The 16731-nt window shown below is 42.1% G+C and overlaps 1 protein-coding gene across 1 annotated transcript in view; it reads left to right on the top strand.

Moving 5' to 3' along the window:
- LOC126199544 (protein O-mannosyl-transferase TMTC1-like) overlaps positions 1-12769 on the top strand; it is a 648409-nt gene extending 635640 nt beyond the window's left edge. The window contains exons 17-18 of the mRNA XM_049936465.1: positions 1348-1632; positions 12677-12769. Coding sequence (XP_049792422.1) covers positions 1348-1632; positions 12677-12769 — 378 coding nt within the window. The remainder of the gene's footprint in view (positions 1-1347; positions 1633-12676) is intronic.
- Positions 12770-16731: the final 3962 nt, after the last annotated feature.

Here is a 16731-nt window from a genome sequence, read left to right as displayed (position 1 = left end):
TTGGTGCTTCAGTGTATGAGTTAAAATCAGCCATAAGAGAAATTTACACAGTGTGTTTTTACCGCAGCAATCTCTTTAAAATTTTGTGCAATATTTTCCTTGATTTGATGCACAGCATTAAGTATAATGAGTACCGAAAGGAATTGCCATTGATCGAGCGAAGATATCAGATCATAATAAGTGCAAAAATTAGACTTTTTCACGTAATACGAGGGCTATCCACAAAGTACATTACGTCTTGGAATTAAAAATAAATAAAGTATTGAAAATTTTTTTATTATATACAGATGAAAGCCACACTTAAATACTACTTTTCTACATAGTTGCCATTTAAATTAAGGCACTTATCGTAGCGATGGACGAGCTTGGGAATTCCTTCGTCGTAAAATTCGGCCGCCTGCGCCTTCAAACACGTGGTTACCTCTTTGGGGACAGAAAAGGTATGATTTTTGTGGATTTCCTGGAAAGAGGCACTACAAGAAACTCTCAAAGGTATTGCCAAACTCTGCACAACCTCAGAAGAGCAAGACACAACAAGCGAAGGTGAAAGTTGGGCTCAAAGATCTTGCTGATTCACGACAACGCCCGGGCCCACACGGCAAATGCCACTCGTGAAGCTCTCGAATCTTTTAAGTGGGAGTTGTTTCCTCATCCACCGTACAGTCCCGACCTGGCACGGAGCAACTTCCACTTATTCCCTGCAATGAAGAAGTGGTTGGCTATGCAGCGTTTTGATGACGACCCACAGCTTCAAGAAGAGGTAACCACGTGGTTGAAGGCGCAGGCGGCCGAATTTTACGACGAAAGAATTTCCAAGCTCGTCCATCGCTGCGATAAGTGCCTTAATTTAAATGGCAACTATGTAGAAAAGTAGTATCTAAGTGTGGCTTTCATCTGTATATAATAAAAAAATTTCCAATACTTTATTCATTTTTAATTCCAAAACGTAATGTACTTTGTGGATAGCCCTCGTAGTTCCTTAAAATCGCTTGATAAGTATTTTATAGCAGCCGCAATTGTGTCTCTCAGTGCAGATAACAGCATAACAATGTCGTGCTCACCAGGGAAAGGGCTAGAGTCTGTTTCAGCGTCATGTCTCCTGTGGTTCCTTAATTCTTTGACACATGTGCTGATGTGGGGTTGTGAAACATGAAATGTGTTGGATAATGTGGGACTATTATTCCCTGGGTTTCTAGGTAAAATGGTTACATCCTTGCATCAAATATTTTCTGCGTTGCTACTGTCAGTTTTCCGTTTATTGGGTCACATGTAAAAAGTGGAACAGTGTCACAAATTTCCGACGCTCCGTTGCAGAGCCTTTTAGTAAGGACGCTGATATGTTTCCAGGAAGCGGCAGCGGCTAGGCAGCCGCCCGAGAGGCCGAAGACGAGCCGGCGGCCCGGCGCGAGCGACAAGTGGCGGCGGCGCGCGGCCAGCCGCAACCGCACGCTGGTGCTGCGGCCCGGCTCAGCGCCGCGGCCCGGACCTGCCGGCGAGGCGGAAGGCGTCGCGGTGGCGGCGGCGGCGGCAGCGGCTGGGGCGGCGACGGCGACGGCGACGGCGACGGCCGCTAGCAGGCCACTCTGGCTGCACCACGTGGGGCAGAACTCCGGCACCGCCGTCTTCCACCAGGCAAGTGTCTCCACTGTGCACCCGTCTGCCAGTCGCGTGCGAGGGCTATTTTTTGTCCGATCGGTGGCTAAATTAAAACCACAGTGAAAACCCAGTGACTCTTTGCGCAGATGTAGTGCGTAGTGTCTCTAGCGCGTCCGTCTATGGCGAAACATTGCGCTTTTCAGTTCCGACCGTACACTGAGCAGGTAAAGATGCCTAGAAAAATATTCTTCCTCCAAGTGTGAAGTTTCTTCACGCTGAGAGGATGAGCCTGATATCATGTAGCCCACATAACGTAAATAGCATGCGTGACGGCAAAGTGAGGCAGTGTTGCAGGAACTTCGAAATAGCACGAGCCGACAGTTACGATGCTGGCGGTCGGGGGAAGGAAGCGACTGTCGACCGACCATAATGGTCAGCGAGTGGATCAGGCGATTCGAGAAAGTCGTCTGCCGGGAGCAACTCGGAACGAGCGATGAGGAAATTCGACGTCAGGCACTGCCTTTCTTCATGAAAATGCTGGGCCGCACACTGCAGCTGCAACCAAGGCCTTCCTGCAGACTTTCCAGTGGGAAGTGTTTAATCACGTTCCATTTAGCCCCGACTTGGCCCCCTTTGATTTTCACCTCTTTGCCCACCTGCAACGTTGGCTGTGAGAACAGCATTTTGACACAGAAAACGAGCTGCAGACGAGCGTAGATAATTCGCGGAATGCAGAAGTGACTGCCTTCTATGATTAAGGCACTGAAAAGTATGTACAACGCCACGACAGATGTCTAGCTCTGACCGGCAACTACGTAGAGAAGTAGCTGCAAGATGTAGCGAAACATGGCATGTAAACTGTGATTTCCATTACGCAGTCGATCGGGTCTTGAGAAAAGAAATACTTTGCCAGAATTTCATCCGACAAGTGACCTCATCACTGCTCCATGTCGATAGGAAGGAATTGAACTATGGGAGAGGGTAATACGTCTCCACAAACTGCTGATCATGCGTAGTTTCTGGGTATACATTTAAAGGTCGTGTACACTCACGACCATGCTATATAAAAGTGTTAATGCCGACGTCACAAGCTGAAGATGAACAGATAGAGAAAGTGTATGAGGATATTGAAAGGGTAATGCAGTATGTAAAAGGGGACGAAAATCTAATAGTCATGGGCGACTGGAATGCAGTTGTAGGGGAAGGAGTAGAAGAAAAGGTTACAGGAGAATATGAGCTTGGGACAAGGAATGAAAGAGGAGAAAGACTAATTGAGTTCTGTAACAAGTTTCAGCTAGTAATAGCGAATACCCTGTCCAAGAATCACAAAAGGAGGAGGTATACTTGGAAAAGGCCGGGAGATACGGGAAGATTTCAATTACATTACATCATGGTCAGACAGAGATTCCGAAATCAGATACTGGATTGTAAGGCGTACCCAGGAGCAGATATAGACTCAGATCACAATATAGTAGTGATGAAGAGTAGATTGAAGTTCAAGACATTAGTCAGGAAGAATCAATACGCAAAGAAGTGGGATCCGGAAGTACTAAGGAATGACGAGATACGTTTGAAGTTCTCTAACGCTATAGATACAGCAATAAGGAATAGCGCAGTAGGCAGTACAGTTGAAAAGGAATGGACATCTCTAAAAAGGGCCATCACAGAAGTTGGGAAGGAAAATATAGGTACAAAGGAAGTAGCTGCGAAGAAACCATGGGTAACAGAAGAAATACTTCAGTTGATTGATGAAAGGAGGAAGTACAAACATGTTCCGGGAAAATCAGGAATACAGAAATACAAGTCGCTGAGGAATTAAATAAATAGGAAGTGCAGGGAAACTAAGACGAAATGGCTGCAGCAAAAATGAAGACATCGAAAAATATATGATTGTCAGAAGGACAGACTCAGCATACAGGAAAGTCAAAACAACCTTTGGTGACATTAAAAGCAACGGTGGTAACATTAAGACTGCAACGGGAATTCCACTGTTAAATGCAGAGGAGAGAGCAGATAGGTGGAAAGAATACATTGAAAGCCTCTATGAGGGTGAAGATTTGTCTGATGTGATAGAAGAAGAATCAGGAGTCGATTTAGAAGAGATAGGGGATACAGTATTAGAATCGGAAGTTAAAAGAGCTTTGGAGGACTTACGGTCAAATAAGGCAGAAGGGATAGATAACATTCCATCAGAATTTCTAAAATCATTGGGGGAAGTGGCAACAAAACGACTACTCACGTTGGTGTGTAGAATATATGAGTCTGGCGACATACCATCTGACTTTCGGAAAAGCATCATCCACACAATTCCGAAGACGGCAAGAGCTGAAAAGTACGAGAATTATCGCACAATCAGCTTAACAGCTCATGCATCGAAGCTGCTTACAAGAATAATATACAGAAGAATGGAAAAGAAAATTGAGAATGCGGTAGGTGACGATCAGTTTGGCTTTAGGAAAAGTAAAAGGACGAGAGAGGCAATTCTGACGTTACGGCTAATAATGGAAGCAAGGCTAAAGAAAAATCAAGACACTTTCATAGGATTTGTCGACCTGGAAAAAGCGTTCGACAATCTAAAATGGTGCAAGCTGTTCGAGATTCTGAAAAATGTAGAGGTAAGCTATAGGGAGAGACGGGTCATATACAATACATACAACAATCAAGAGGGAATAATAAGAGTGGACGATCAAGAACGAAGTGCTCGTATTAAGAAGGGTGTAAGACAAGGCTGTAGCCTTTCGCCCCTACTCTTCAATCTGTACATCGAGGAAGCAATGATGGAAATAAAAGAAAGGTTCAGGAGTGGAATTAAAATACAAGGTGAAACGATATCAATGATACGATTCGCTGATGACATTGCTATCCTGAGTGAAAGTGACGAAGAATTAAATGATCTGCTGAACGGAATGAACAGTCTAATGAGTACACAGTATGGTTTGAGAGTAAATCGGAGAAAGACGAAGGTAATGAGAAGTAGTAGAAATGAGAACAGCAAGAAACTTAACATCAGGATTGATGGTCACGAAGTCAATGAAGTTAAGGAATTCTGCTACCTAGGCAGTAAAATAACCAATGACGGACGGAGCAAAGAGGACATCAAAAGCAGGCTCGCTATGGCAAAAAAGGCATTTCTGGCCAAGAGAAGTCTACTAATATCAAATACCGGCCTTAATTTAAGGAAGAAATTTCTGAGGATGTACGTCTGGAGTACAGCATTGTATGGTAGTGAAACATGGACTGTGGGAAAACCGGAACAGAAGAGAATCGAAGCATTTGAGATGTGGTGCTATAGACTAATGTTGAAAATTAGGTGGACTGATAAGGTAAGGAATGAGTAGGTTCTACGCAGAATCGGAGAGGAAAGGAATATGTGGAAAACACTGATAAGGAGAAGGGACAGGCTGATAGGACATCTACTGAGACATGAGGGAATGACTTCCATGGTACTAGAGGGAGCTGTAGAGGGCAAAAACTGTAGAGGAAGACAGAGATTGGAATACGTCAAGCAAATAATTGCGGACGTAGGTTGCAAGTGCTACTCTGAGATGAAGAGGTTAGCACAGGAAAGGAATTCGTGGCGGGCCGCATCAAACCAGTCAGTAGACTGATGACAAAAAAAAGGCGTGTAATTTCAAATTTTTACTCCTTACAAGGATTGTGTACCCCCTTCGGTTATTCTGTAGTAAAAGACCAACGCCATAAACTAGCTATTAGCTCTAACTAGCTCTAATAGATACTTTAAAATTACAGCCTGTTAGGAACGATGTTGTTCCACATCACTGCTGTCAGATAACTGCCTAAATATGACTGTTATGTATAGACTGCACTGTGGTCTAGAGGAGTCGAAGGACTTGACATGGAAGTAACAGAGTGGCGACGTGGTGAGAAAAAAAGAAATTTTCGATAACAGCTTGACTACGAGAAGTGCCGAGACACATGTTGAAGCTTCAATAAGTCGGTTTCGCAATGGAGGAGACTATGAGTGGCAAAAAATGTAGAGCGAGCCCAAGGCATTAATACATTGAACAGATTCAAAAGGTTGCAGTCTGCACTAGTCAAGCAGAGATGAAGACGCTTCAATAAATCGGTCTCCAGACAGAAGACCACATCACAAGCTTCATAAAACAATTCTCCAGACTGAGAGACCTCATCACAAGCATCGAACAGCTCTGTCTATATATCTCTCCGTGCTAGTGACGCTAGATACTAGAATTTCATGTCTTAGTAATATTGTTCCGCGAAGAAGCTGCACAGCATGGTTACAGGTTTTACTGCAGTTGACACGTATGCTGCCCTTCTCGTTACTCAAAGGGTTCTCAATTGTTGTACAATATTAAAGGTGTATCCTTCCAGATGGGTGGCATATAGTTTTTGGCAGTCCGGCAGTAATTTACAATGATGAACATGAATATTCTGCGCTCTCTTGATTTAAGCTGATTATCAACCTATCCTCCTGACATGTTTGAATAATGGTATGTGCTTGTGATAATTATTACAAAAAATCTTGGAAACTATTATGATCAATGTGTAGTTGGAAAATTCACAACTTCAAGTCACGTTTCTCCACCTAACCTTACAGGCGCAACTTTGGTGATACGAAGTGAACGGTAACTGAGGTTGTGTCCGTCCGACCTGTAATGTCATAATGGTGTTGGGTACAAATTTACGCTATCGCACAAATCTACTTTCAGGATTCTTAGACACCCACTGACATGCAGTCTCATAAGGCTGGTGCTCTTAGCACAACGTCGCTCGCAGTATCTTTAATAGAAAAATTGGTATTATGCACTTCCGTAGCTTTACCATGGCCTTATATTGTACCAAAGGAAAGTTGCAGTAAGTTAGTATACAGTATTAATGGATAAGCAGATATTATTAGACTAATTTACAGGTACACGCTCGGACAGTCATACGTGTTAAAGTGACGCTACGGGACTGGGAGGTACGCCGGAACCGGATCAAATCCGACCGTCTGATGAACGACGAAGGCTGGGGTGCTGGCGGGCCTAGGTGACTTTTAGGTGGTTTTCCCCGTCCCACTAGCTGAATACCGAGCTTGTAGCCATGTCCCAATTAACGATTCGCAAACATTTAGAAATATTTCGCTCGCTTCAGGCAAATAACGCTGCACGCAGACACATGGTGTACACATATTTTGTCCCAGGGAATAACGGGATGGCGACACGAAGGTCACCAGACGACCCATTGAAATTAACGAAGTCAAGTTCGTTCATAGCTTCGATATTGTTTTAAAAATGACGACAAAAAAGAATTGATTGTGATAGTACCGTTACCAACACTTGCTAAGGACACAGACGTTTGTACGGATGTTAACAAGTCACTGACTGAAAAATAGATTTAAGCAAAGTTGTTTCTACAGCGAATGCTACTGCTACCCAATATGGTGCGCAGTTTTTTTTTCTTTTTTTTTTTTTTTGTTTACTTCATTCCAAGCGCATATTGGACAGTCTATTATTCATTTCATCATTAATCAAGATGATTTGTGTGCAAAGGAAGATTTGATTCTCCTTGATAATATAACAGATTTATTAGTCACAAAAGTAGTAAACCTTACATCGTCGTAAGCTTCTAATAAAAAAGAAAGATGGAAACGTTATTGAAGTTAACTCGGCGTACAACGGCTTACTGACATGCAACAACATTCGTTGTTTGAGTAGAAGCAACGTACATCAAACCTATGTGGATTGTTTGCAAGAAATCAGGCTGTTTTTAAATCATGAGTGAAAAATTATGTAATACTCATAGTTAACTGATGTGCAATACTCATAGTTAACTGATGTGCAATACTCATAGTTAACTGATGTTACTTGGCTTGCAAGATTGATGTTCTCTGCGGACATGTGCCAGCATTTCATTTCAATGATTTACACACACTGAATTAAAGCATTAAGACCCAAACGAAACAATTATTGTTATGATAGCCCACTTTAATAACGATATTGTTTCCTAAAACTACAAATATTTATCAAATTTGGAAAATTACCAATGTTTGATTTTACACGAAAATCCAGACTAGGTAAGAATCACTGAGGAATTTTCTTAACTAACATACTCTTAAACGGAAGAATTTTCGTTGATAATTTCTCAGTTTTAAGAGTTGTTGGAGCTACTAAACTTTTGATGCATGCAGATGCAGTTTCACTGCAGAAACTGAACTTGGTACAAATTATTGGCTGAAAACGTAAGAAATTGAAATACAAGTGTCTGATTTCAAATATGTTTCAAAATGGACTCCAAAATTTATCGAAACATAAAAAAAAAGGGTTAGATGTAACAAAGTTAGAAGACTATCTGGCAATGTGAGCACAAAATGCTGACATTAAAAATTTAGAAAATTAGAATTTAATGCAGGCACATATAGCTGTCCAAAGAAGCTGACGTTTGCTATCTTGCAATATTTTCATCTACCTGTGCCTGTGAGTCATTATTTTCGGAAATGATTAACATTGTAGATTCCCTAAGGAATCGTGTGTCAGCTGACTCAAGTTTAGCTTTCATTCTGCTAAAAGTTACAAAGTAAGCAACTAATATAAATTATTTGGCATTGAATGTACAAATCAGGAATCACATATGTTATTCTTTCATTTAGGTAAATTAAAAATGTTTATTTTACGAGCGCCGTTTGAACGATCTATTTCTGAATGGAAATAAACAGTTGTAATATGGGCGTATTTAGTTTCTTTTTTCGTTGATAAGTCGATACCAGACTTTTGTGAAATATCAGATCTTATAATAAGCATCCGTTCATAATGTACCACATGAATAAACACATACAAAATAGGCCAGATAAATAGAGCAATATGCGGTATCAAAATTTAGCTGTAGGATTAGTTTGATGGCACGCCATGGCCGTATTAAACATTTCTTTGTAGAAATGTATATGTATGAATTAAATGTATATGTATGAAGGCTCGCCATCCCAGAACTATATGAAGCACTCAGATCGCAGTGAGGAAACTAAATTAAACTTCACGGATTGAGAGGATATGTATTTTATTTCTGTGATTACAAAACAGAGTCAAAATTACAAATAAGTTGGCACTATTATCCCACTTATCAGTATGACGGCCGGCCGGAGTGGCCGAGCAGTTCTAGGCGCTACAGTCTGGAACCGCGCGACCGCTACGGTCGCAGATTCGAATCCTGCCTCGGGAATGGATGTGTGTGATGTTCTTAGGTTAGTTAGGTTTAAGTAGTTCTAAGTTCTAGGGGACTGATGACCTCAGAAGTTAAGTCCCATAGTGCTCAGAGCCATTTGAACCATTTGAACCATCAGCATGACATTGCATCCCCTCTCACATGGATGCATTCACTTTTTCGGTCAGCATGTGTGCCATGAAGCCGATGTATCATCTCCTGAGACAAGCAGGCCCACAGCGGTTGTAACTGGTGACCGTTCCTTCATATCCTGTATACCGGCACTGGGACAGAGTACAAATCCGAGATGGTCACACACATATTCTATTCCGGCCAGATATCGGGATCTTCCTGGCCGTAGGAGTAGCACAGCGTCACGCAGAGAGTTCATGGAAACACTTGCCTCGTATGGACGAGTATTGTTCTATTGAGAAATGACGCCACGATACTTTTGCTTGAGCGATAACACAGGAGGGTGCAGGATGTCCGTAACAAGCCATTTTGCCATCCGCGTTCCCACAGTCAATACCTACAGTTACCTTGAATACCAGACGGGTCCCTACGCCATGAAACCAAGAGTAACACCTCTAAATCTCCTAATATCCTTCAAAGAATGGAATCTCTACCCAGGTTATCACCAGACTCGCGGACGGTAGTCATCCAGATATTGCATAACCACAATTCATCGCTGAACCCAGGCAATTTATCAGAAGTCCATGCTTATCGTCTAAGTCACCATTGCAAATGCGTTCATTAGTCCCGTGTTGCTAACGGCGACCTACACTTGGAACCGCAATTCCCTAGTCTGCCTGCTGCTGGTCCCCGACCGATGATGCGGGATGGCAAATCACAGTGCAGGGAGTCCATTCCTTGTTCTTGGAGAGCAGACAAAGATATGAGGGATACGATGTGCTTGGTGCGCAATACGGCGATTCCCCCTTGTGATGGGCAGACGTGGTCGCCGGAAAACTAACGACGTGTACGCTTGCCCTCACTTTTCCATGCTGTCCAGCAGTGGATCGCTGTTACATCCGAATGCCCAAAAGATCTGGATAACGCAAGATTAAGTGAGCCTGCCAAATGGAGGCTCACAACGACGCCCCTTGCAAACTATGTACCAGGTGCTAATAACGCTATCTCACATGTTTTCTCCACGCAACATATGACGCCTCTTACATACCCTACCAGGTCTGGTAACAACACGAAACAAAAAAAAAATACTTATGCAGACTATTGGCCGTTTTACGTGTCACAAAATTGCAACTCCAAACATTTTACTCCTCAACGATTATGTCGGCGAGTAATTACGATTACAGTGGCATATGGCCATATGTTCTTTGTGTTCCACATTTTTTTATTTTTCACGCATTGTATTTACATTTTATGAACATGAATGTTGACTACTATGATTTATGCAGTGTTCCGAACATTTTCTCTTTTTTGTGAGAATTTTTGTGCAGGAACCTACTTCGGACTGCAGTATTTATACATCAATACGTTGAGTCCCTTTGATCCTTAGCCGTTTTGCTTTTATTTGCCGATGTCACACATTCAAGTCAATATGCTTCAGCTTCCATCTGAACTTCACAAAGGGTTTTAATCATTTTCTTCAAGTACATATCTGCCAACGCTGCATCGATTAATCTCTTCACACTGCCGTGTATCATTGTTAATTCTTAACGAATGTTGCCAGGAAAGCAGGCATACAAAGAGCAACGGAAAAAAGACGTCAGAATTAACCAGAATTGAGTGAGCCGCTCGAGACCACGATCCCTCTAAAGAAAATACTCATAAACTCATAAAAGTATCTCTGAATTTTCTCCGAAATTTTTTCGCTCAGGTCTAGCTTGTAAAATGTCAAGCCTCTCTCTAGATTGAAATAGTTCTTAAAAGAAATTAACTAAAGAATCTCGATTATTTTATGGGTCAACGGCACTCAGATACTGGTTGAAATAATATATGTCTCCGTTCACTGTATAACATTATGCTATATCTTTATTTGCTGTGTGGGAAATTCATCTTCATGGTCATTAGTAAGTCATGAATTGACTACGCTGACTAGAACACGCCTCGGCATTCTTGAAAAAATGTCACTCTTTAACTTCATGTTGTGCCAACAAACAGTAAAAGTACGACCACTTACATGCAAACGCTTGATAATGAAAATGAGGTGACACTGGTCAACCTCTAAAAATAAAAATGTTAATGTCTGTTTGTACAAAATCTCCATTCTCTGAAAGTTCTTCACCGATTGCTTTGAGCTGTTAACACTGCATTCAAATACGTGTGTGTTTTATGTACCTACTAGAGCGCCACACATAATATATAAATATATATGGTGTGATTAAAGGGGAAGAGAAATCAATAACAATGTAAATGTTTGTTTGTGAAAAACCTTAAATCTGCTTCAGTTCTTCATTGAGTGCTTTAGAATTTTACAAAATGCTGGACTCGAATATGCGCATGTTTTTCTATTTTTAAAATATATATTGTATATAAATAAATCCGTAATACACAGACGGGAAAAATTATTGCCAATAATTTCGAAAAGATCTAGAGTGATTTTCCTTCTTACATTTTTACACAATACTCTAATGAACATTGAGATATATATATATATATATATATATATATATATATATATATATATATATATATATATATATATATATATATGCCAACGGCCTGGCCGCAGTGTTAAAATTGGTTCCCGTCAGATCACCAAAGTTAGCACAGTTGGACTTGGCTAGCACTTGGATGGGGTTACCGTACGGGTCTGCCGAATGCTGTTGGCAAGCTGGGTGCAGTAGGACTTTGTGAGGCTAAGTGAGGAGCTACATGACTGTAAAGTAGCGGCACCGGTCACGAATACGGGAAACGGCTGGGAAGCGGTTAGCTGACCACATGCCCACCATATCCACACCTGCTGACGCCTAAGGGTTGAGGGTGACACGCCGGCCAGTCGCTACCGTTTGGCCTTGGAGGCCTGTTCGGATGGTGTTTTTGGTGTTGTTGGCAAGCAGGACAGTCCTAGTTAATGGCTTATCGACTTATGATTAGACTACAGAATCTGGATAGGCAAAAATAATGAACAAGACTCAAGGTCAGAGAGAGGGGGGAAGGGGGGAATAGGACATGGACAAAGGATGAGAGAAAATGGAGATAGAAGGGTGGAAAAACGAATGGACAGAAAGAGGGGGCAGGAGGAGATGGGGAAAGAGGGGGCAGGAGGAGATGGGGAAAGAGGGAGAGGAGAATATGGACAAAGAAAAGGAGAAGAGCTGATGGACAAAAATGTTCAAATGTGTGTGAAATCTTATGGGACTAAACTGCTAAGGTCATCAGTCCCTAAGCTTACACACTACTTAACCTAAACTATCCTAAGGACAAACACGCAGACACATGTCCGAGGGAGGACTCGAACCTCCGCCGGAAACAGCCGCACAGTCCATGACTGCTGCGCCTAAGACCGCTCGGCTAATCCCGCACGGCAACTGATGGACATATAGAGAGCGGACGAGAAAGAAATGACAAAGTTAGGAAGAGGTGAAGGTAGACAGAGACAGGGGAGGAGTTGCTGATTGTGATATATATCCATTTCAAAACCTTAAAGATGGCTGCGAAACAGCAACTGTGTAAATCCGAAGAGGTTGAAAGATCAGCCAACCAGTTGCTAACAAAGGTTTATTAGTTCTTTACCTAGTATGTGATGTAACAAGGCCCACTCCTTCTGAAGAAGATATTTTTATAAATATCGAAACCTAGGTCAATGGCTACTAAATCTTTGTTTGCAACTGGTTAGCTGATTTTGCAACCTCTTCATATATCTGTTTCCAAAGTTGCAGCCTTAGTTGTAACGTGTCTTCATTTAGGGGACTTGAGCCCTGCCTGCGCTTTCCTTACGACGTCCGTGTGTCCTCAGGGCTACCACTACAGCTACTGGTCGGAGGAGCACTTCCCGCCGCTGTCGCTGCCTACGGAGGAAGACTTCTCGACGGAGCTGACCACGGGATGACGCGGCCGGCCGCCGCCGCGCCGCCACCTGCTGTGACGTGGCGCCGCCACACGAGGACCACACTCTGCGACTGAGCCGCCGACGGCACCCCCGCCCCCACCCCTCACCCCTGGACCACCTCTCTGCCCGCCCCGCCTCTATAGCTCTAGTTTTGGGTGTGTATTCTCACCACTTCAATAACCGAGGAGTGACTCCCTTCTTCTATCCTAAGATACGTAGCGAAACAATCTACGATACATTATTTATGTACACACATATTTAACAAACTCCTGTTCTACTTTTCCATTAATAAACACCTTCGTACATTGTGAGCTTAAAATTCTCCTTATATACAACTTGTAACTTTTGGTGAAAATGGGGAGAAGTTGTGATACGAATACAAATGGTACAGGCGACTGAAGACATGGTCCAATTCATGGGAGCGAAGGAATATGCCGAATGAATAAAGATACTAGCGTATGTGAACGTGTGAGGAAACGAGTACAGTTTTCAGTACCTGTGAAGTTTGGACGTAGCGAAAAACCGTCGCTGTGAGACAACTCCACATCCTAAACATAAGAATTAATTGTTTGTGCCTCCTTATGATTCTACTAACGTATAGAAGAGGCATGCTCTTTCGCTCCTTACATACCCATTTTGTGAAGCGCTTTTTACCCAGACAGGCACCAATTATCTGTTTCTAGAAGGAGATCTGTTGTCCTAATGGCATACTTTTAATTATTTTACTTGAAAGCGTAACGTTTCTGTAATAATATAATCACTAGTTTAAATTTGTAACCGCATTTTTTAGCACGACACCCTTTTTTAGTTTGGTGTACGAGTGTTGGTTACCAAGCACAAGTTTCTCTTCTGCCTCTTAATTTGCACTAAATTCATTCATTAATTTAGCAAATGGCGAAGAAAATTTCCTCCACGTATTGTACAGATATATTAATTAGTTAACGCTCGGAGAGGAAAATTTTTGTATTAAGCGACTATTTTATCCTACTAAATGAATATCATTATTACAGTTTAAGACTATAGTGAAAAATTTCCTTATCGGTTTCAATTTTGCTAAATTTAAAATAAAAGTACGCGTTTTTAAGAAAATGAGATGGGGCTGAGAAACATGGGGCATCTAAGTTAATGCAGCGACGCATTGTAAGATCAAAATCATGTCTGATTCGAAATGAAGGCCAAAGGAAATAGCATGCCGTCTTGTTTCATAGCAGTCGTCATTATTCAGAATCCCATAGATGTTCCTAAATAATGTGAAATTATTACAAGTAAAATTGCTTTTATAACTTAACCCTTCAGATTTTCTTATTGAACACAATGCTTCGTTTATTTGTAAATGACCAGCATTCGAAAATGCACTGTTTGTATTTCATGAAATGCTATGTTTACACAGACAGGAAGCTGACAATAAAGTGTATATTCAGAAAACCAAATGTATTTTATTTGTATGACGTCTCCCTCCCCCTCTCCCCCCCCCCCTAAACACACACGCAACACTTCCACTGTGTAAACGTAATTTGAGTAATATGACAGGAAATGCATGGACAACAGTGCTCGACATGTAGGACCTCGCCTACCATGATACTCAATATGTGGTAACTTGAAAAGCGAATTACCAAAGTACGTGAAATGACAGAAGTTTTCGAGCTTTCCGGAGAGAAATTGAATGAAACATAGAAGACTCGGCGTGTGGTAAATACGTAAATCGATAGACGTCAGACCACACACTCAGAAACTTATAATGACTATTTTCCAAATTAAATGTTTATTCGTTGGACGTACGGTAGGGTGAACTGTTGGAAGATAGGCATTTTTTTTTTTTTTTGAAATTTTCGTGATAAGGAACGACAATTTTGTCACTTAATGGACTTCACGTAGACCACACAGCCAAAGGTGCAAATAATATTGTTAGAAGTCGAATAAAAGCTTTCGTTCATCAGAAGAGAAATAATTGTTTGCGATGAAAGTATGGGCTCAAGAAGTTCATACTGCAGTATGAATCATGTCTGTGGATGTTGATAATAGCAGGAGGGGGGGGGGGGGGTTGGTAGGTGTTTTACGCCGGCCAGATGGTCATGCAAACATCTACATATACATGGATACTCTGCAAATCACATTTAAGTGCCTGGCAGAGGGTAACCGTGTTGTTTGCCAGGGGTAGAGTATGGTTTCGTGATCATTTCAGAATTATGTACATGGTATGGCTAGGTGCAGTGAAAGTTACTCAAATGGTACAGAAGAAATTTTAAGCAACGAATCGTTTGCGATAGCTCTGTGTAAACCAATTGGAGAAGAACAGGCGTATATAAATTAGATTTTATTTTGAGTTATCTTCATCAGTAGGAAAAAAGAAAATCATTGAGTTCGAGAGTTCGCACCTGTTGACGTAAGTTGCTTTTACGCTTTTCCGCGTGAAGATTATTGAAATGATGACAAACATTATATCACATGGATCAACGGTACAGGTCTTTCTTTTTACGGAAGTGCCGTTGCTGTTTCTTTTGGTTTTCACATTACTAACCTCTATCCCATGCGTCTAGCTTCAACAGTCGTTTGGCATTCAAGGTCTGTCAGTTCCCGTAGTGGCATCACAGTCACGTGGAAACCTATTCACGTGAATACTTGATTACAAATGACTGTTACGTCTATGCATTACTCCAATGGACTGTTCTTTTATTCTTCGTGTACGCGATACTACCGCCAGATGTTTATGTGCATATCGCTATCCCACGACTTTAGTCATTTCACTGTATCTTTAAATTAATGTGCTCACTACAGTCAGTATCAAACATCCGAAGAGCTCCTTTAACTCAAAATTCCCGACCTTATTAACTGCACATATTTCAAGCAGGTATGGAGGATACCACGATGCCACAACAGAGCCCAAAATTTAATGCCTGTTTACAAAATATGTCAACACAGCTAGGCAAGAAATCCCCAAGCAGACGAACTTCCGGCAACGGTCGCGTAAATGACAGCCAAGTTCCCAGTCTGCGTGCCAATACAATTCTCCAGGCGAGACGGCCACCATGCGTCAATGTTCAGCCAATGCGAAGTACTCGCACGCTCTGAAACAATATGGACATTCAACTACCACAGCTGCAAGCTAGTCCCTCAATAGCTAGCCGTGTAGTGGCTCATATCCCCTCCGTCACTGTTTATGTGCTCACTCTTTCGACGGAACGTCCTCTGCTCCCCCAGCGACGGGCCAGAAATATGCCTAGTGTAGGTACCATCGATACAAGTGGCAAGCGCACAGTGCAATCCTCCTCCCCTTCTCCTTAAACTGGAACCTGCGGGGATGGGAGGGGCAAGGATTGGAAAAAAAACTGGCATCCTGGTTTCCAGTGGCGACTTAAGCTGGTTGACGTGAGCTAACTATTTTAGAGATGGAGAGGTTCTGGATCAAGAATGTCACATGACAAGCGGTTTGGACTACCTTGTACTGTCCCACAAGCCTTGGTGACGTTTTAGAAGTGACTTTGACATCCCCCCCCCCCCCCCTTGCTTTGTGCCCAAAGGTTCTTAAGGTAGACCTTGTCTCCTGGGCGTAGCAAGGTCTGAGACCTGCTTTTGTTACACAAAGGCGGCTTCCCTTCAGTGTTCAAGCCTGCTGTTATTTCTTCCAGACACCGAATTGTTCTTAATAAACTTAAGGTCGTTGTCCGCAGGAAGAGCACAGTTTCGGAAGTGGAGAAAATAGGGAACGATGACGTAAGTTTGTGCGGAGTGGTCTTGTGAGTGACATGGACCGCTGTGTTAATGGTAAAAGTGAGATAACCAATCGAATTCCACCGCATCTGCGACTTCGCGTGACATAAGGACTTGAAGATGTGGTACACAAGCTGCGCAGAAGATGGTTGTATATAGTGGACGGTGGTGATAACATAAGAAATACTTAAATTCACAACACATAAAACTAACTAGAAATTTTGGGGTGGTAAAGATAGAGAAAACATGATTAC

The sequence above is a fragment of the Schistocerca nitens genome, chromosome 8, assembly GCF_023898315.1.
Source record: "Schistocerca nitens isolate TAMUIC-IGC-003100 chromosome 8, iqSchNite1.1, whole genome shotgun sequence".
Lineage (NCBI taxonomy): Eukaryota > Metazoa > Arthropoda > Insecta > Orthoptera > Acrididae > Schistocerca > Schistocerca nitens.
This window is presented reverse-complemented; position numbering and strand designations above follow the sequence as displayed.